The sequence below is a fragment of the Lutra lutra genome, chromosome 1 (genome assembly GCF_902655055.1).
Source record: "Lutra lutra chromosome 1, mLutLut1.2, whole genome shotgun sequence".
NCBI classification, from domain to species: domain Eukaryota; kingdom Metazoa; phylum Chordata; class Mammalia; order Carnivora; family Mustelidae; genus Lutra; species Lutra lutra.
The window spans coordinates 204,771,771-204,791,978 of NC_062278.1; the positions used below are offsets into that span (position 1 = coordinate 204,771,771).

The 20,208-nt window shown below is 45.0% G+C and overlaps 1 protein-coding gene across 4 annotated transcripts in view; it reads left to right on the plus strand.

The window, feature by feature from the left end:
• Window positions 1–5,403: 5,403 nt before the first annotated feature.
• The window catches only part of USP4 (ubiquitin specific peptidase 4), a 52,940-nt gene continuing 38,135 nt past the window's right edge, over window positions 5,404–20,208 (plus strand). For 3 of the 4 annotated variants that reach the window (XM_047694070.1, XM_047694071.1, XM_047694072.1), the window contains exons 1-6: window positions 5,409–5,565; window positions 8,477–8,604; window positions 12,670–12,800; window positions 13,969–14,095; window positions 15,163–15,308; window positions 15,438–15,499. In XM_047694070.1, coding sequence (XP_047550026.1) covers window positions 5,465–5,565; window positions 8,477–8,604; window positions 12,670–12,800; window positions 13,969–14,095; window positions 15,163–15,308; window positions 15,438–15,499 — 695 coding nt within the window. In that variant the 5' untranslated portion in view covers window positions 5,409–5,464. Of the gene's footprint in view, window positions 5,566–8,476; window positions 8,605–12,669; window positions 12,801–12,944; window positions 13,434–13,968; window positions 14,096–15,162; window positions 15,309–15,437; window positions 15,500–20,208 lie in introns of those variants that run through there. The other variant, XM_047694073.1, reaches the window with a different exon arrangement.

Genomic DNA, 20,208 nt, shown 5'->3' on the forward strand with positions numbered 1-20,208 from the left:
GTTAGCTCTTTATCAGATGAGTTCCTCATTCTGTCTCAATGTAGTTCCGCAAACAACATTTAAACCTTTTTTTTTTTTTTTTTAATTAAAAATAGGGGCGCCTTCAGGCACTTGGTGGCTCAGCCATTAAGCAGCTGCCTTCAGCCCAGGTTATAATCCCAGGGTCCTCAGATCAAGCCCCGTGTCAGGCTCCACACTCACTAGGAGTCTGCTTCTCTCTCTTTTCTTCTCCCTCTGCCCCTCCCCCTGCTCATGCTCTCTCTCTCTCTCTCAAATAAATACATAAAATCTTTTTTAAAATTTTTAAAAATAAATGAATGTATAAATAAAACAAGTTGATTTTCTCAGAAGTATTCCTGACCCTATCAGTTCAATAAATTGCTTTATATCTTTTTTTTTTTTTTTTTTTTTTTTAGAAAGGCAGAGAGAGCATGTGCAGAAAGGAAGGGTGGGAGGAAGAGGGAGAGGGAGAGGGAGAGAGAATCCCAAGCAGGCTCCATGCCCATTACAGAGCCTGACACAGGATTTGATCCCAGGACCCTGAGATCATGATCCAAGTGGAAATCAAGAGTCGGACACTCAACTGACTGAGCCACCTAGGCACCCCAGTTCAATAAATCTCTCTCTATCCAAAAGTTTAAACTTTTGGATAATACTAAGTAAAAATGCTGCCTAAAGATTTCCGTAAGAGAATGCAGCATGGATCTATATAGAATGGGCAGTGAACCCTGAAGATGGTAGGTTTTTATTATATTGACAATCAACAAATAGGCTGGAAGGGCATGCTTCCACACACAGAGGTGTGGCAAAGCTGGGATGGCGCTAAAAATAAAGCCTCGCTCCAGCTAGTCCCACAAGTTACCAGACACTTGCTTTGCATCAGGCACTGCTGGGCTGAACTGGTAGCTGAGAGCACAAACAAGAGAAGTTCTTTTTTTTTTTTTTTTTTTAAGATTTAAAACAATTTTTTTAAATTTATTTGACAGACAGAGATCACAAGTAGGCAGAGAGGCAGGCAGAGAGAGAGGGGGAGGCAGGCTCCCTGCCAAGCAGAGAGCCCGATGAGGGGCTCTATCCCAGGACCCTGGGATCATTACCTGAACTGAAGGCAGAGGCTTTAACCCACTGAGCCACCCAGGCACCCCACAAGAGAAGTTCTTGCCTAAGGAGTAAGGGCTCATGGGTTTGGAGCCTAACCCTGTGAGTAGCAGAGAAGCAGACTCTGAGCCCCAACATCCTTCAGCTTTGACCTCATCAATAACTCAACTCCAGGGGTGCCTGGGTAGCTCAGCAGCTGAGCGTCTGCCTTCAGCTCAGGACTGAGCCCCTACTTGTGCTCTCTCTCTATCAAATAAATAAATAAAATCTTAAAAAAAAAAAAAAAAAAAGGTCAACTTCAGATATGTCATGTGGGAAAGCAAAACAAAAATCACCAACCTTTAGTTGCCTCCAGAGGCACTGAGACCGACCTGATATGACAGTGCTGTGCTAGGCAGAGGTCCAGCAGCCTTTCCATCATCATCTCTCAGACAGAACACCTCGTCCCCAATGCCCTCCTCCCCAGGCCTAGTTTAATTACAGCCAGAAAGGCCAGAGTAAGAGACCACAAAACAGGCCCACCTCATCCAAGTGCCTAGAGTCCGAGCAGTATCCAGGGAAATGTGTAGCCTGCCCTGAGGGTGTCTTACGATCCTACAGGCTACCTGGTTCCACAGGGAGGCATCTGAGTCTTCCTGCAGGGGAAGCACTTGTTACCCTAGCCTCCTCTGTCCCCAGCACATAACTCTGCCTGTGTCCATGAGTATGTGAATCCAAAGACACCCTGGTCCCCTGAGCATCCCTTGCAGACTCATCATACGTGCCCAAAAGCCCAGGGGGAATGTTAGCATGTCTTGGTTCCCTATACCGGTTGCTTAGGTTTCCTTCCCAGCAAAGTGATTTGCAACATCACCCTCTATGTTCCTGGAGCACTTTGTCACACAACACACCAACTATAATTACTTGTGAAAACATCTTCCCCAACCATACTGGCTGTGAATCTCAGGAGGGTAGGGACTGTGAGTACCAGTATGTAATAGATTACCAGTCAAATGAACAAATGACTAGTAACTGGTATTCTTATATTCATGCATCTGAGAAATGCCTGTTGAGAATTTGCTCTGTTCAAAGGGCAACCAACAAAATTAAAAGCTAAATACTTGTGTATTGGGGAGACATCGATGGTAATAGAATTAGAGGAGGAAGAGAAGACATTGGCCACACCGAGGCCCAGGAACCCACACACTCTCTGCCCAATCACGGCTGGCCACCAACAGTGGCATTACCAGAATGGAATCTGTCCAACAGCAGGAGTCTTCAGGGTAGGAAAGGTGATCCCACTTCCTCTCAGAGATTTCTTCCGGTCTTTGCCTGTCACCTTCCCCAGTCATCTAACCCTTCTATAACAGAGGTGATAATCTCACTGATGTTTATTTAATTCTTCTGAAATGTACTTCTAGAGCCTTTTACTTTTTCATAGTCCCCTGGCCGGGTTAAAGGAGCACAGACAAGAAGGAAATAACAATAATTCTCCCCCTAAGAGAGCTGTAATCAAAAGGTGCCCAATATTTGAGAACACTGCCACATGTGCTCTGTCACTGCTGGCCTAGTGTGGACCACTGCTGACCTTGGAAGGGCCAACTGCAGTCAGGTGTAAAGCAAGCCAAAGTGCCAGCCAAGGCAAGAAGTATATGATTTGGAACCAAATAAAGCATAAAGTTCACACACCCAGACATTACAAACTCTCAGTTAGGTCATCACAGTCCAAGATCAAGCAGTATGTGACCAATCAGTCAAACTTGTTTCCTGTAGCTCCCTTCATGCTTTCCTTCCTGTTCTTATGGCCCAAGCTACCATGGCAATGGGTGGCTTGTTCAGTTCTGGGGTTTGGTTATGAGGCCAAGTGAGTGCCCTACTAGGCCTACACCTCTCCCTAGGGTAAAAGGCCCAACAGAGAACATGGCCCTTGTGCAAGGGTGTCTCCTGAGCTGAATCCCCATTTCCTCCCAAACCCACAGGTCACCCACAACAGCAGGAACACACAGCAGAGGTTGTTTCCAGTTCCCAATCTTTAACATTTTAATGAAACTCACTAAAAGCATTCTATTTTTTAATTTAAGATTTCTATTTATTTAAGTCTTCTCTGTACCCAACATGGGGGTCAAATTCATGACCCTGAGATCAAGAGTCACATGCATCTTGCAACTGAGCCAGCCAGGCGCCCCATTAAAACATGTTTTAATCCTTTTGAAATGATTTTTTGATTATGAAGTTTCCCTTATTCCTCGCATTTTAACTATTGGCACTTTGTGATCTTAGTATACATTTTTTAGGAACGACCTATAATTAGAGCAAGATTTTTTACAGCCATTTAATAGCTGAAGAGATCCTGCCTTAAAAAGGTTTTCCAAAGTCATCTTATTTATAATTAGGTTTTGTCCCCTTTTCTAGTGGTGCTGAGGATTTGTCCTACTTCCTTAAGACTCTGACCCATGCCATAAATGGTATAGGAGAAATTGTTAAAAAAAGAAGAGAGTAGACACCATCGAATGTAGGTTCTGAAGTCATGTCGATAACCCAGCTTTCTTTTTCCATAAATAATAGGACTAAAGGTAGTGTTTCTCACTTCACAACATTTTTAACACTTTCAGATAACTTTCACAGAAAGGCACTCAGATTGTCAGGGTTGGCTTCCCAGATGTAGAATTAATTACCATGTGGTGGTAACTCTTGTCTGCGGAGGATTAACAGCCATAAGCTATAAGGTTATTCCGTTATTCAAGGCAGTTTTAATTCCTTTTCCTTTCATTTTCTTCTCCTATCTACCCAACTGCCAAGAGGCCCTGTGTTACCAGATGGTGCCTGAGGGGTGTCCCAGGCAGTGCAAAGTCGATTCATGTTAATTTCAATTAGCTAAAACCCCACATGAAAATAGTAAATCTGCTCAAATGACCTACCACACTTTAACCTAGTCAGTGCTCCCTCCTCCATCCCCAAAACTGATGTTTCTCCTCTCCTCCCTCATTGCCATCTTTCCAGTTAAAGGTTCTTAATAGGTCTCTCCTGGGCTTCACCACTGTGGGTACGAAGCACCCTCAGCCATTTTGTCTCTGCTCCAAAACCTTTTACAGTATCTGTGGGCAGAATATGTGACCCTTCTGGCCTCTGTTTTAGCTTTAGATGGAAGGTTCTTTCCAGTAGTCTGTGCCCAGGTTAATTGGTCTAACCCTCACTCTTTGATTCTGCCCTTCTTGTTCCAGAAACTGATCCTGTAATTTCCCTTCCTGTAGGATGCACCACCATTTATTTCTGTTTCTTTAAAACCACGCTCAAATGCTACCAAATCAAAGTCTGCCTTTCACAAGCTTGGGAGTCTACAGTCTTTGGTTCATACTCTTTAATGGCACTTAACCTACTACACACTGCTTGACCCTGGGGTTATTTGTGGAGGATCTCTTCCCCCATTAGATTGAAGTCACACACTGTGACTTATTTTTGAGGGCAGGAACTGCTAGACCAGCTGCTAGCCAGCTGCCCGGTCTCTTCCTTGCTCCGGGCTTACTTCCCACTCCATGAGGAGGGCTGTGCTTTTTGTATGTAGGGTCGAGTGGAAAACATACAGTTTCAGGACACTGCATATTGTTGCTGCAACAAATTAAGCAGCAGCTTGGGCACCTGATGTGGAGAAAACACCTGAACCTCCTTCCCCTGTTGCTATCGCCACTCAGCGGCTGCTTGTCTCCCTGACAAGGCAAGTAGCTAGCTCAGTGTGGAGGGTTTGGGGAATTCAGTCGTGGGCTACGATTCTGGCGTCTATACTGTTTGAGAGGAGTGTTAATAACTAGATCACATCTTCGAGTCCCGGTCCCACGGCGGTGGTGCACCCAGCAGTCCCCCAAATCCCTGTGGGGCCTCCAAGGCAGGCACCCCGATCCCACGTTTGGGCGGCTAACGACTGGCCTAAGGTCTCCAGCTCAAAGCAAGAAGAGCTAGTTCCATGGCTTCTCGTACCTGGCCTGGGTTTATCTAAGAGCAGGCTAACACCGCGGGCCCGGACGGCGTGCCCGAAGGGCCGAGGGGCCTGTGGTCAAGTGCTTAGAGAGATGGCCGGGCTAGATGGAGAAAGGGGTGCAAAACAACCACCCCGCGGCTCCGCCCGCAAGACGGGAGGAATGGGCGGCTAATTTGCCAGCGCCCACCTCCTCTTCCGGTCCTCTCCTGGCTCCGCCGCGCACCCGTGGGAGAAGGGCGGTGCATGCGAGGCGGGCGGGCGGGCGTTCCAGGACGCGGCGCTAGGTGGGGCCTGGGCGCGCGCGCGCTTGCGTGCGTGCTTGCGTGCGTGCTTGCGTGCGTGCGTGGGCGCGGCCCACAGCACGCCGTGCGCGAGGCGGATGTCCGGGCCGGCTGGGCCGGGGCCGCGGACGAGATGGCGGAAGGTGGAGGCTGTCGTGAGCGACCGGATGCGGAGACCCAGAAATCCGAGCTCGGGGCCTTGATGAGGACCACACTCCAACGAGGGGCGCAGTGGTGAGCACCGGACCCGCGTTTCCGTTGCCCAGGCTCAGGGGCAGGGACTCTGGCCCTCAGACCGGACCCCTCTTTTCCGGCTTGGGTAGGGGCCGGGCGGGGGCGGTGTTAGTGACCCTGAGAGGGGTGTCCTGAACCCTGCCTCTCAGGAGAATCTCCTAGGGGAAAGTGTGAGGGTTGTTTTGGCCCATTCCGAGCCCCAGAGGGCGGACCCGGTGGGGGCAAGGGTTGCAGGAAGGGGAGAAGGGGAGTGCTTAAGGGGACCTTCTGGATGGGAAGAGCCCTTTGCCTTCGAGGATTCGTTGTGTGACCTTGAGCGAAGGCGACCACACCTCCCAGACCCCTGTGCCTTACTGTTAAAGCCAGGGTAGCAGTATTTGGCACCCCCACCTTATGGGTTCAGGAGAAGAGATACTTTTGTAACTTGTAAACTGCCCAACAGATGTCAAGGTCAGAAGTTGGACAAATGTTTGAGAACTCCAGGTTATTTTGGTAGCAAATGTCAAAAATAATTGTGGCAGCAGCATTTTGGAGCGGGAGAGGAGGATAGCTTAGCTCCTAGATGAAAAGATTAAAAGTACAAGGTTTAGAAAAGCAAGTCTGAGACATGAGGTTTCTTAATTGTTTAGTAGAAGAGACAATACTTCTACTAGTGAAGATGTTCCTGGGTGATATTATCATGTGAGAGTAGAAAGCTAGGGCTTGGCTTTACATCCAATATGATTGAACATCCATCTTTTAAGAAATGATGGTGGTGTTGATAATGCCATTTATGGTAACAGAGGAATTGACCAGGGAAGGGAAACATTGGGATTAGGAGTTCAGATAGGGCTGTACAGCTGGCCAAGCTGTGAGAGGCAGGGCAAGCAGAAGTTATCCTGCATAGGGGTGATATATGAAGAATATTCAGAGGAACCAGAGGAAGTTTGATATAGACTAAGATCACACACTAAAAGTGTTTGGAGGATATTGTTCAAGGGGTTTGGAGGGAAAAGAGCCTTTTAAAGGTTTGGATGTACTTATGGATCCTGTGGCCTCTGGGAAGCTGCCTGATTGCTGAGGTTTATTTTTTTATAAAAACTTAAAGGACTTGGGGTGCTTGGGTGGCTCAGTTGGTTAAGCATCTGCCTTCAGCTCAGGTGATGATCCCAGGGCCCTGGGATGGAGCCCCGGAGTGGGGCTCCCTGCTCAGCAGGCAGACTTGCTTTTTCTCTCTTCTGTGCCTCTCCCCCTGCTTGTGCTCTCTCATTCTGCCTCTCCCACACTCTCTCAAATGAATAGATAGATAAAGTATTTAAAAAAAAATTACTTAGGGACGCCTGGGTGGCTCAGTTGGTTAAGCAGCTGCCTTCGGCTCAGGTCACGATCCCAGCGTCCTGGGATCGAGTCCCGCATCGGGCTCCTTGCTCGTCAGGGAACCTGCTTCTCCCTCTGCCTCTGCCTGCCATTCTGTCTGCCTGTGCTCGCTCTCTCTCCCTCGCTCTCTCTGACAAATAAATAAATAAAATCTTAAAAAAAAAAAAAATTACTTAAAGGACTCACCAATATAAATGTTGTGCTTTTTTCCCCCAGAGAGATTTACTACTTCTTAGTTGTAAAACAGCATAGTGATTCTTTTATTTTTTCATTTTTTTCATAGGGATACTTTAAAAATATAACCAGATCAGGAATAACTAGAGACTATTATATTTGTATAGTACCATACCTAGACACTATTATATGTGTGTGTGTACCTTTTTTTTTTTTTTTAAAGTACACATTTTTTATAATGTCTTCTTTGGTACTCAAAGAAAACTTGAATTGTATGGTGTTTTCATCCCATTTTCAGAGAGAGAATTAGTTTAATGCTTTTCATGTTGAGCAGTATAACCAAACTTTCTGTTCTGGACAAGGACCTCTATAAAGATCGTTATGAAATTAATGACTTGCTCATTGGCAAACAAGATTTTAGCCATAGGAGGACTTCACTTAAATAAGCATTTTGAAGCCAGTCATTTCCTTTTATTCATTCATTCCTTTTTAAAAAAATTTTATTTATTTATTTTATTTATTTATTTGACAGCAAGAGATCACAAGTAGGCGGGGGGGGGGGAGTAGGCCCCCTGCTGAGCAGAGAGCCCCATGTGGGGCTGGATCCCAGGACCCTGGGATCATGACCTGAGCCAAAGGCAGTGGCTTAACCCACTGAGCCACCAAGGTGCCCCCTTATTATTTTTTTTTAATAAGTAGGTTCCATGCCAGAGGAGAGCCCAACACTGGGCTTAAACTCACAACCTTGAAGTCAGGACCTGAGCTGAGGCCAAGAGTCAGATGCTTAACTGAGCCACCCAGGCACCCCTTGTTCTTTCTTTCTTTCTTTTTTTTTAATTTAAAGATTTTATTTATTGAGAGAGAGAGAAGGTAAGAATGCGTGAGTCAGGGGAGAGACAGAAGGAGAGAGAGAGAGAAAATCTCAAGCGGACTCCACGCTGAGAAGCCCGACATGGGGCTTGAGATCATGACCTGAGCTGAAATCAAGAGCTGGACACCCAACCAACTGCACTACCCAGACTCCTGTCTTTGTTGTTGTTGTTGTTTAATAAAAATATTTATTTATTTTTAAGTAAGCTCTGTGCCCAACATGGGACTTGAACTCAACGACCCCGAGATCAAGAGTTGTACACACACTCCACTGGCTGAGTCAGCCAAGCACCTATATTCATTCTTTCAACATTTCACTTAATGGACTCTTGTCCTGGGCTAGGCTCTTTGTGCCATCTGAGGCCTAGCCCTGCTCTTGTTCTTGCAATATGTTTCTGAATGGGAAATGTGTGTTCCCTGGGTGGAAAGATCATTAAAAAAATTAAAGGAGCAACTGCAAAAACTTATAACCTCAGTTTTTCTGGTATAGTAAATTTTTATCTGTCTCTAGGTATCTTATTGACAGCCGGTGGTTCAAGCAGTGGAAGAAGTATGTGGGTTTTGACAGCTGGGATATGTACAATGTGGGTGAACACAATCTATTTCCTGGCCCAATAGATAACTCCGGACTCTTTTCAGGTATAGTATCCTGTTGCTTTTCTAACTGAAATACCCACCTAGGCAGTGACCTGAGGTCACCTTTATCAGTAACATGGATGTTGTGAACCTGACTTTCCTGTTGTGATGGATAGAAACAAGTGTCTTTGATTAGCATCTGTACCGGAAGTCTTTGTAAGACCCTCTGAGAAGAATGAAGCTACTTTTTTCCTAAACTAACTGCTTCACATACGAGCGTGCTTCTCGTATTTTTCTTTTTGGGGATTAGTTTTTTTTAGAGCTGTCAGATTTTAGATTAGCATGTGGAATGGAAAGAAATAGGTTATTATTTTAAAAACTGCATCTGGAGTCTGAAATTTGGGTAGCAGAATTTTCTGTGTTACCTTTGCAGTGGAACAATTTGCAGACCTGTCTACATCCATCTAGCATTCCTATGGTGATTGTCATAGGAATGTGTGAGGAGAGGTGGAAAGTAGAGTTATTATCACGGTCAGCTCCCATTGGAAGAAGTGATTGAAAAAATGATGCATGACATACCAGAGTTGGGCTTGTACCTGTAGATGCATAGATAAGACAGTTGACCTTTCCCAGGCTGTGTTCTGCTTAGCTTCAGACTCCCATGCAAGAAGAATGAGAGTGATCTGTTGATTGTGTTCAAAATCAGAGCAGTAGGAAGGCAGACATGTATGAGGTTTGATCCAAGTACTTAACATTAACCTGGGTGTTTTTAAAAAATGGGCAGTGCTTCAGGTGAGACTTGTTTTAGGAGAGGTCAGGTGACATCATAATTCATTGCTTTGTTTCCTGATGTAGGTCAGATGGTGGCATCACACCATGAAGTTGGCGTAAGGGAGCACAACAGCGTGTTTGCACTTTTCCTCCCCCTGCACCCCCCTTTCTTTTAAAGGAATCTCTAACCCCAGTGTGGGGCTCGAACTCATGACACCGAGATCAGGGGTTATATGCTTTACTGACTGAGCCAGCCAGGTGCCTCTCTTTTTTTTTTTTTTTTTTTTTTTTTCTTTTTAAAATAGATTTATTTGTTTATTTATTTTTTTAAAGATTTTATTTATTTATTTGACAGACAGAGATCATAAGCAGGCAGAGAGGCAGGCAGAGAGAGAGGAGGAAGCAGGCTCCCTGCTGAGCAGAGAGCCCGATGTGGGGCTCGATCCCAGGACCCTGAGATCATGACCTGAGCCGAAGGCAGCGGCTTAACCCACTGAGCCACCCAGGCACCCCTTAAATAGATTTATTAATGCTTATAAGAATACTAATGATAAGGGCTAGAGGAGCTTTGTGAAATCATTTGGATGACCTTCAGCTAAGGGAAAGCATTTCTTCCATGGTCCCCCAATTTAATGTCATCTGGCTTTTCCTTGAAACATTTGCTTTGTGCTTAGGAGGTAAGAAGTACATTCTGTTTAGAACCTGCTTAGTACATTGACAGTACAGGAATGACCTGTCTCTGGTGAATCACCCCCTTATTTCCCAGGCTCTCAGTCAGCTCTCAGTCCCAATCCAGCTACCTTTCACGTAGGAACGTGGAATTGGCTAGATACAGCTCTTAGAAGTGTGGGAAGGATGGGGTCTAGCCTGTCCTTCCTTACGTTGTCTCTAGAGCACCCCTTTTCTGCTTGCCACCTCTGCCTCTACTGTATATCAAATGAAATCCTTGTGCTTAGGCCAAGCTGTGCTCTCATTTTCCCCGTTTATGCTCCTCTGTGAAAGAAATTTGCAGAGACTAAATCCTCATTCCCAAACCTCTGTGTGATTTTGAGCATGATGCCTTTAGACTGGTCCTGTTTCAAGTGAAAGTCGTGAACTGCATTGGGAATTCCAATCATATTCCCTGCATTTGCACTGAGCGTGTAAGCTTGATGTGTGCAAAAATCATCACGGATCCTTAGAGGGGAAAATGGCCTGTGGAAATGATGTACTTGGAGTTGGTGATGCTGAAAGCTGTTGTTCCTTTACCACATTTAGAGATTTCTGGCTGCTGCTTGGCACAGTGTGTGTAGCCAGATCTGCATAGTGCTTAGTGTTAGAAACGAAGAAGCATATATCCGCAAGAAAGACAAGAAGTGAATAACTTCAATGACTTTTAATTTATAAATCAGAGAAAAGTTGAATTTATGAATCAGAAGTTTAATTTATTAATCAATTGTCAGAGAAGTGTCAGTTTCAGGGGGAAGCTTTTGTCTCAAGCAGACTGATACCAGTGGATCATCCTTCTGTTCCTCAGCAGAAAAGGCCTGCGCTGTCAGTGTTAATAATTGTGCCAGACGGGTTATGGAAAGTGATTGGCTCATCAATAAGGAGCATCCATCCTTTTTTTTTTTTTTTTTTTTTTTAATTTAAAGATTTTTTTTCTTTGTTTATTTGACAGATCACAAGTAGGCAGAGAGGCAGGGAGAAAGAGAGGGGGGAAGCAGACTCCCTTGTTGAGCAGAGAGCCTGACGCGGGGCTTGATCCCAGGACCCTGAGATCATGACCTGAGCTGAAGGCAGAGGCTTTAACCCACTGAGCCATCCAGGCTCCCCCGCCCCTTTTTAAAAAAGATTTTATTTATTCATTTGACAGACAGAGATCATAGGTAGGCAGAGAAGCAGACAGAGAGAGGAGGAAGCAGGCTCCCTGCTGAGCATAGAGCCCGATGTGGGGCTCTATCCCAGGACCCTGGGATCATGACCTGAGCTGAAGGCAGAGGCTTTAACCCACTGAGCCACCCAGGTGCTTCCCCCCACCTTTTTTAGTGGTAAAATACACATAATAGTTTATCCTCTTGACCATTTTTAAGTGTGCAGTTCAATAGTATTAAGTATATTCACATTGTTCTGCAACCAATTTCCAGAACATTTTGACCATGCAGAACTGCAACCCTACCCATTAAACTGTGACTCCCAGTCTCCTTTCCTCTGAGCCCCTGGCAGCCACCATTCTACTTTCTGTGTCTGAATCTGTCTACTCTAGACACCTCACTTAAGTGGAATTGTTTAGTATTTGTTTTTCTGTGACTGCCTTATTTTATTTAGTGTAATATTCGGGGTTCATCGTTGCAGCATGTGTTGCAATTTCCTTCCATTTGAAGGCTGAATAGTGTTCTGCTGTAGGTATATACCCCATCATGTTTATCCGATCGTCCATCTCACCTTGGTATTTCTGTCCTCCGCTGCTATTTAATTCCTTTCCTGTTCTCCCTCCAGATGAAAAAGGCAGAGGTGGGTCAGGTCTGAGGCTTGCTGCAAGGAAAGGCAGAAGAGCTGATGGGTTGGGTAAAAACTGGTGGGGGGCACCAGGGGATGCGGGTGATGGGAAGCCCCCGTCACTTTGTGAATGCTGTTTATGGTTTTGGTTTTGGTTTTTAACATCATATGCCTCGAGTTACAGATGAGTTGCACCACTCTGGGTACTTCTACAACCATTACGGCAGGAGTAGGTGTTGCTGGGCACAGGGAGGCTCCATTGGTGGGAGGTGATCAGTCTTCCCTTGATCCAGTTCCTTGGTCTTCAGCTGAGGAAGTGTTTCAGATCGTGGACGTCCACTCCTAGTCATGTTGCCTGCCTGTGGGGGGTGTGAGGTGGACGTTGAGCACATTTGGGTGTTAAAGACGTTCCCCCCTCCATAAGAGGTTGTTCAGCTGGGTTTCAGCTTGGCCTGTGGAAAACTAAGAATACTGAATGACTCTTGGTAAAATAAAGTTAACTTCAATGATGTGTTCGTTATTTTCTTAGTAAATCTTTCAGAAGATATTTGACCTCAATGAAGTTTCCCTAAGCAGAATATTATGTTAAATGTTCATAATTAACAGTTTTCATTGTGGAATCTGGAAGCATATTGAAAATGTAAACTGGAGTTTTTTATTCTCTCTACTCCATTTCGTTATAGAAGAAATACATGTTCCTATGAAGGCGTGGCTGAATACAGTTGTCAGGTCTGCTCTGTGTTATGGCCAGTGACAGAATTTTGGAATTTTGTACCTGTTCTATAAATAATTTTCTTTCTGAAAAGTACATAAGAATCCTGTAAAACAAATATTTCTGGGGAGAAGAGCAGTGAGTTATGAGGTGTTTTCTTTTTTCAGATCCTGAGAGTCAGACCTTGAAGGAACATTTAATTGATGAATTGGACTATGTTTTGGTCCCAACGGAGGCCTGGAATAAATTACTAAACTGGTATGGCTGTGTAGAAGGCCAACAGCCCATTGTCAGAAAAGTGAGTACACAAGTTGTCACAGCTGCTGGTCAGTGTCTGCAAGTGCTCCCTGGGGACACTGACTGGTGTTGGTTTTCTGGGTTATTGGATGTGCCTAAGTGGAGGAATAGAGGTATTTGAGGCCTTCTTTCTGGTTCTCTTTAGGGAATTGTGGTCGTGAGTGGTGGTGAGTGAGGCTGCTCACCTGAGATGTTACAGTGAGTGGCCTCCAAACATCAGAGCTTCCCATGGCTTGGGATGTGTCCAGCAGTGCCATGAGAGCACTTTCTGGAAGGCTCTATGAGAGAAAGTTTACTTGGGGTCATGTGGACATACAGTAATGTACTGCTTCTTGTTTATCTTACAACCTTTCTGAGACTGTTTTTTCCTCTGTGCTTATGACTCTTGGGCCACACTGTTGAATATCTCAAAAAGCAGGTGTTTATAAGCCAGAGAAGCATAGCCTCCTGAGGGAAAGCAGGCTATGAGGTAGAAATCCAGATTCTTCACCCCTCTGGTAGATGGGACTTAGGAGAAGACCATCCACCCTGACTCCCACAGTCATTTGCTTGTCCCCTACCAGAGGGAGAATCACATGCTTGCTAAGAGGTAGACATTGGGTAAATTTCTTACTCTCCCTGGTATGTAGTTCCCCTTTTCAGCGTAGGAAAGATCTGTAGTCCTGAGGCCATGCTTCTAACAGTCATTGTTTGAGGCCAGAACTACATTCTTTCTGTATCTGGAAACCTGGGCCCCTGAGAGGGGTTAGGGATCAAAAAGTTGGAGGTGTGCCAGTCTGGCAGATGTCCCCTAATGCCCACAGTGTTGCCATACGGTGAGTGTTCTGCTGCCCCAGGGTTTTAGCTACATTCTCTAGTCCTCTCATTCAGCAAAACCTGCAAGGGAGACCTCATGATTCTGACTTAGAGATGAACAGTGACTTCCCTGTTGTGCACTGTTAGAGCTAGCTGGTTATGGCTCTACCCGGTACTCTTTCTTGTGAAGGGAAGCAAGATTTGAAACTCTTGGACAGATACTGGTGGCTTTAAAGATCTGTCCTGATCCCCTGATCACTTAGGGAAAGTGATTATTGTGTGGATTCTGCCCCCTTACCACTGATGAAACCTATTGTTTCCCAGTCTTCCCGGTGTGGAACCGCTGCTGCTTTACCTGTGCCTCTTGTTTGCAGGTGGTGGAGCACGGCCTCTTCGTCAAGCACTGCAAGGTGGAGGTCTATTTGCTGGAACTGAAGCTCTGTGAGAATAGTGACCCCACCAATGTGCTGAGTTGCCATTTCAGCAAGGCAGACACTATCGGTGAGTAGCTGGGCTGCTGTTCCGAATTTCCGGAGGCGGAGAGCGCGGAGCATTGTGGCCGATGAGAGTGAAGCCAGGCACCCCCTCCAGAGTTGTTACCCACATAGTCTCAGGTTGTGGTTACCAGTCCTGACCTGATTCTTGTGGAGAGCTAGGCCTGGGAATCATGTTTTACAGACTCTTGGACATGCTTCCTGACCATGATACATGATACGGTGATAAAAATGAGGAAATGCAGATTTGGGGAGGTTATACTTACTTATTAAGAAATCTCTGAGTGGGGGGCGCCTGGGTGGTTCAGTGGGTTAAAGCCTCTGCCTTCGGCTCAGGTCACGATCTCAGGGCCCTGGGATCGAGCCCTGCATCGGGCTCTCTGCTCAGTGGGGAGTCTGCTTCCTCCTCTCTCTCTGTTTCTGCCTGCCTCTCTGCCTGCTTGTGATCTCTGTCAAATAAATAAATAAAATCTTAAAAAAAAAAAAAAAATCTCTGAGGGGGTTCCTGGGTGGCTCAGTTGGTTAAGCATCTGCCTTTGGCTCAGGTCATGATCCCAGGGTCCTGGGATTGAGAACCACATCGGGCTCCTCGCTCAGCTGGAAGCCTGCTTCTCCCTTTCCCACTACTCCTGCTTGTGTTCCCTCTCTTGGTGTGTCTCTTTGTCAAATAAATAAATAAAATCTTTAAAAGAAAATCTCTGTGAGAAAGTGGCAGGGCTGGTATTCGAAACCACATTTATCTTAACTTCAGAGGAAGGTTTTGTCACCTTTCTGTGTTGCTTGTGTGCTGTAAATGGGACCCACCTATTGAAGAAGGAGAAGCATAGGGAAGGTTTCTAAGTGTGTGAGCGCAGGAGGATGCCCATGGAAGACATTTGGCCTTAATCATTGAGGGTCCGAGGTCAGTCGGAACTTTCGTTCCAAAGCACCCTGTGACTGACGGTCCGAACAGGAGGGAGGATGAGCATTAGCTTGCTACGGCTGTTACTAGCCTTGCATATGGAGTGAGGTGAGTGATCCTTCTGTCCATCTGAGTGATCTTCAGTCCTGAGTGATCCTTCTGTCCGTCTCTAGCAACCATTGAGAAGGAGATGCGGAAGCTATTCAATATCCCCGCTGAGCGTGAAACACGGCTGTGGAACAAGTACATGAGCAACACCTACGAGCAGCTGAGCAAGCTGGACAACACTGTCCAGGACGCTGGGCTCTACCAGGGTCAGGTAGGAGGGCTCAGGCCATGCCCAGCAGGCTGCTCTGCCAGGGTGCATGGCCAAGATATCTTCTGGTTCTGAGCTTGTCACCAGTGAGGTCTTTTGCATATTCCTTATTTGGTTTCCCCTTTCACTCAGGTGCTAGTAATTGAGCCCCAAAATGAAGATGGCACATGGCCGAGGCAGACCTTGCAGTCAAAGTAAGTGACCATTTTCTCTCTTGTGGCTGGGCACACAGGTGTAAGAGAGACACTATTTTCTAAGGCGTTTACTTGTGCTAAGTAAAATTTTTTCGGGGTCAGAGGAAGAAGTGATCCATTTCATATTCAGAGTCTGTTTCATATCCAGAGTCTGTTTGGGTAAGCAGCATTTTGGGCAGCTGTCTGAGGAAAGCTGTCAGAGTGTGTGAACACCGTGGTGAGCCTCCTCTCCTTGAGAATAAGAGAAGAGAAGGGGCCCGGGTCTGGGAATGCTTCATGCCAAGAGGCAGCTTTGTTTTTGCCGAGGGCTGTTATTTTCTCTACCTGTGATTAGAAGCTCGGCTGGAAAAGAAGAGGGCTCAGGCATGGGGTCCTATATGACTTAAAGTTTGATCCCACACCACTTTTTACCCACAGGCCTATTATTGTTACCCTTTTTGCATACTGGGGGGATTATTTTGCCTTTAAACTGGGACCCCAGGCACCTCTGTCTCTGGAGAGGTTTGTGTGTGGTTTGGAATTGTGCATGTCCTGAGGAGGAGACAGAAGTGGTGATGAGTTTTTCTTACAGTTGAAGGGCGGGGGAGGATTGTGTCTTTGTTCTGATAGTTATGGGGATAGTGCTGGTTTTTGCTCTCTTCCCTCAGTCAGTTCTTGGACAGTGACTGATAGTAATGGGCTCATACATAGCTCTTTTGAGAATCACGAAAGCTATGGGCTCTCTTGAGAAACACGTCGGAAGATACATTTTGCCAACAATCTCAGGGGTTTTATAGATAACCTGAAGCCTAACCATGGACTCCAGTTTTAGAAATCCTGGTCACCAGTTCCTGACAGGATGATATATAGCTGTGGTAGGCAGAATAATGCACCTCTCCATTTCTAAGTCCTAATCCGCAGAACCTATGAATATGTTAGGTTCCATGGCAAGGTGATTAAAGGGTCTTGACATGGGGAGATTATCCTGGATTATCTGGATGGACTACGTATAATCACAGGGTGAATGGGGGAGACAAAAGAATCAGGAGATGAGAGGACAGAAGCAGAGCCTAAGTGATGATAATGTGAGAAAGACTTCACTCGGCGACTTTCCAAGATGGCACAGTAGGAGACCTTGGTTTCATCGGGTCCTAGGAATTCAGCTAGATAGTTAATTAGATCATTGTGAACACCTGTGAACTCAACCAGAGATCTAAGAAAAGCATTGCTGAGGGATGCCTGGGTGGCTCAGTTGGTTAAGCAGCTGCCTTCGGCTCAGGTCATGATCCCAGCGTCCTGGGATCGAGTCCCACATCGGGCTCCTTGTTCTGTGGGGAGCCTGCTTCTCCCTCTGCCTGCCACTCTGTCTGCCTGTGCTCGTTCTCTCTCTCTCTCTCTCTCTCTGACAAATAAATAAATAAAATCTTAAAAAAAAAAAAAAAGAAAGAAAGAAAAGCATTGCTGAAATTCTACAGATAGAGAAGTGACCACTTTCTACAAAGTAGAGGGTGTGGAGAAGTGAATCTGAGGCAGTATATGGGAAGATAAACTGTGGCGGGGGTGGAATGCAGCAGTCAACATAGGAAACCGATACCGCAGCTGAGTGCAAAGTCAGAACTTTTAGAAGTCAGCTCCAGTAAGGGAGGTCCCTGCCTGAAAGGCACTCAAGTGGCAAAGAGGGGCAGAATCTTAGATGGGACAGTGTGGTCTCAGGATCCTCTGGGTCACAGAAACATCAGGGGTGCCTGAGTGTGGCAGAGTTCCCAGGCATGGTAGTGGGGAAGCCAGCTGCTATCATTGAACCCACGAGTGGGCTTTCAGCTTGGTTTTGCCATAAACTGCAGACTGTGGCGTGGTTGGGCAACTGTTCTCCGAGCAGGGGCCCAGCATTCTGCTGAACCACCGCAAGACCCACCCCTTCTGGAGACTCGAAGCAGGGTCACGTGCTTGAAATAGAAATGCTTGGTCACAGGCTGGGTGAGCATGGAGTGCGGCTGGAGACCTGGGAGACAGGAGTGATTGCTTTTTCCTGAGGGCACACAGAGGAGTGGGTCCCCGAGCTCTGTTCCAGGGCCAGAGATTGGGAGGCTGCTGTTTTCATTCTCATCCTCTAAAGCTGCGCAGAAAGCCTTCAGGGAACAGAAGCCACAGAGAGCAATCTGGAGCCGCTTGCTTAGCCTGGCCCCTTGTCAAGGGCAGTGCAACTCTGCCCCCAAAAAGACACTTGAGAATCACCTCAGCAGGCCCCTCCCCCAGAAGATCAGCAAGAATATCCTAATAAGCTCAGACCATGTTTTTACCCATCATAGAGAACTCCAGAAGTCCAGCAATAGGGAAGAATAGTGTATAGAATTCATGGTATTTTTCTGATTGTTTAGTCTTTGAATTTTAATTTTTTTTCTTTATTTTTCTTTCTTTCTTTTTTTTTTTTTTAAGATTTCATTTATTTATTTGACAGCGAGAAATCACAAGTAGGCAGACAGGCAGACAGAGAGAGAGGAGGAAGCAGGCTCCCTGCTGAGCAGAAAGCCCGACGCGGGGCTTGAACCCAGGACCTGGGATCATGACCTGAGATGAAGGCAGTGGCTTAACCCACTGAGCCACCCAGGCGCCCCTTTTTTCTTTATTTTTCAACCAATTTCTTATTAACTCTTTTTTAAAATCTTAAGTTTCTTTTTTTTTTTTTTTAAAGATTTTTTATTTATTTATTTGAGAGAGAGACAGTGAGAGAGAGCATGAGCTAGGAGAAGGTCAGAGAGAGAAGCAGACTCCCGCGGAGCCGGGAGCCCGATGCGGGACTCGATCCCGAGACTCCAGGATCATGACCTGAGCCGAAGGCAGTCGTCCAACCAACTGAGCCACCCAGGCATCCCTTAAGTTTCATTTTTACAGTTATAGTCTATCCCTTCATTGTATTTCATTTTATTTTTGTATATATATAAGTTTTTCTGTACAGTTCTGGGATGCAGTTTCTTGTAACAGACCAAAATACACCCAGATTCTAGTGTATTGCTCTGTTCTGTTCACCTGTCTGATTATACTCTCTCTTTTAAAAGTCTTAAATTTTCATCTCTACAGTTACATTCTATCCTTTCATTGTATTTTATTTCATTTTTGTATATATGTAAATTTTTCTTTCTTTATAGTTTTGGAATGTAGCTTCTTCAAACAGACAGACCAAAATACACCCAGAATATATTATATTGCTCTGTTCCATTCACCGGTCTGTTTATACTCTTTTCTTTTTTGTTGTTTTTGTTTTTTTTCTTTTGTCCTTTTTCATTTTTATTTTTACAGTTTTATTCTATCTACATTTCTTATATTTAATTTTTATATTTAATTTTATATTTATGTTCTTAAGTTTAATTTTATTTTTTTTATTTTTAATTTTATTTTTTTTTAAGATTTTATTTATTTATTTGACAGAGAGAGATCACAAGTAGACAGAGAGGCAGGCAGAGAGAGAGAGAGAGAGAGAGGGAAGCAGGCTCCCTGCCGAGCAGAGAGCCCGATGCGGGACTCGATCCCAGGACCCTGAGATCATGACCTGAGCCGAAGGCAGCGGCTCAACCCACTGAGCCACCCAGGCGCCCTTAATTTTATTTTTGTGGAAGTTTTTCTTTCTTCACAATTTTGGGATCTAGTTTTCTAACAGACCAAAATACACACAGGATCCAGTGTATTGTTCTGCTCTGTTCACCTGTCTGGTTATATTCTCTCTGTCTTTAAAGATTTTATTTATTTACTTATTTATTTTTTTATTTTGGGTCTCTTCTGATTTGTTTAGTATATATTTCTCTGGGGCTGTTATTGCCATTTTAGTATTTTGTTCTCTTGTTCATCTATTCTTCTCTGCACAGAATGACAAGATGGAAAAACTCACCTCAAAAAAGAGAACAAGAGGAGGTACTGACTGACAGGGACCTAATCAGTATGGATATAAGTAAGATGTTGGAACTAGAGTTCAGAGTAACGATTATAAAGATATTAGCTGGGCTTATAAAAAGCATAGAAGACTCTAGAGAATCCCTTTCTGGAGGAATAAAAACTAAAATCTAACCAAATTGAAATAAAAAAGGCTATTATTGGGGTGCAATAAAAAATGGAGGCTCTAACTGCTAGGATAAATGGGGCAGAAGAAAGAATTAGTGATATAGAAGACAAAATGATGGAGAATAAGGAAGCTGAGAAAAAGAGAGATAAACTACTGGATCATGAAGGAATTCGAGATAAGTGATATCATAAAGCAACACAATATTAGAATAATTGGGATCCCAGATGAAGAGGAAAGAGAGAGGGGGGCAGAAGGTATATTGGAGCCAATTATAGCAGAGAACTTCCCTCATTTAGGGAAGGAAGCAGGCATTCAAGTCCAGGAGGCACAGAGAGCCCCTCTCAAAATCAATAAAAATAGGTCTACAACCTCGACATATAATAGTGAAGCTTTCAAATCTCAGAGACAAAGAGAAAATCCTGAAAGCACCTCGGGACAAGAGGTCTGTAACCTCCAAGGGTAGAAACATTACATAGGCAGCAGACCTACCACAGAGACCTGGCAAGCCAGAAAGTACTAGCATGATATATTCAGGGTGCTAACTGAGAAAATATGCATCCAAGAATATTTTATCCAGCGAGATTGTCATTCAAAATAGAAGGAGAGATAAAAAGCTTCCAGGACAAACAGAAACTAAAAGAATTTGTGATTATTGAACCAGCCCTGCAAGAAATAT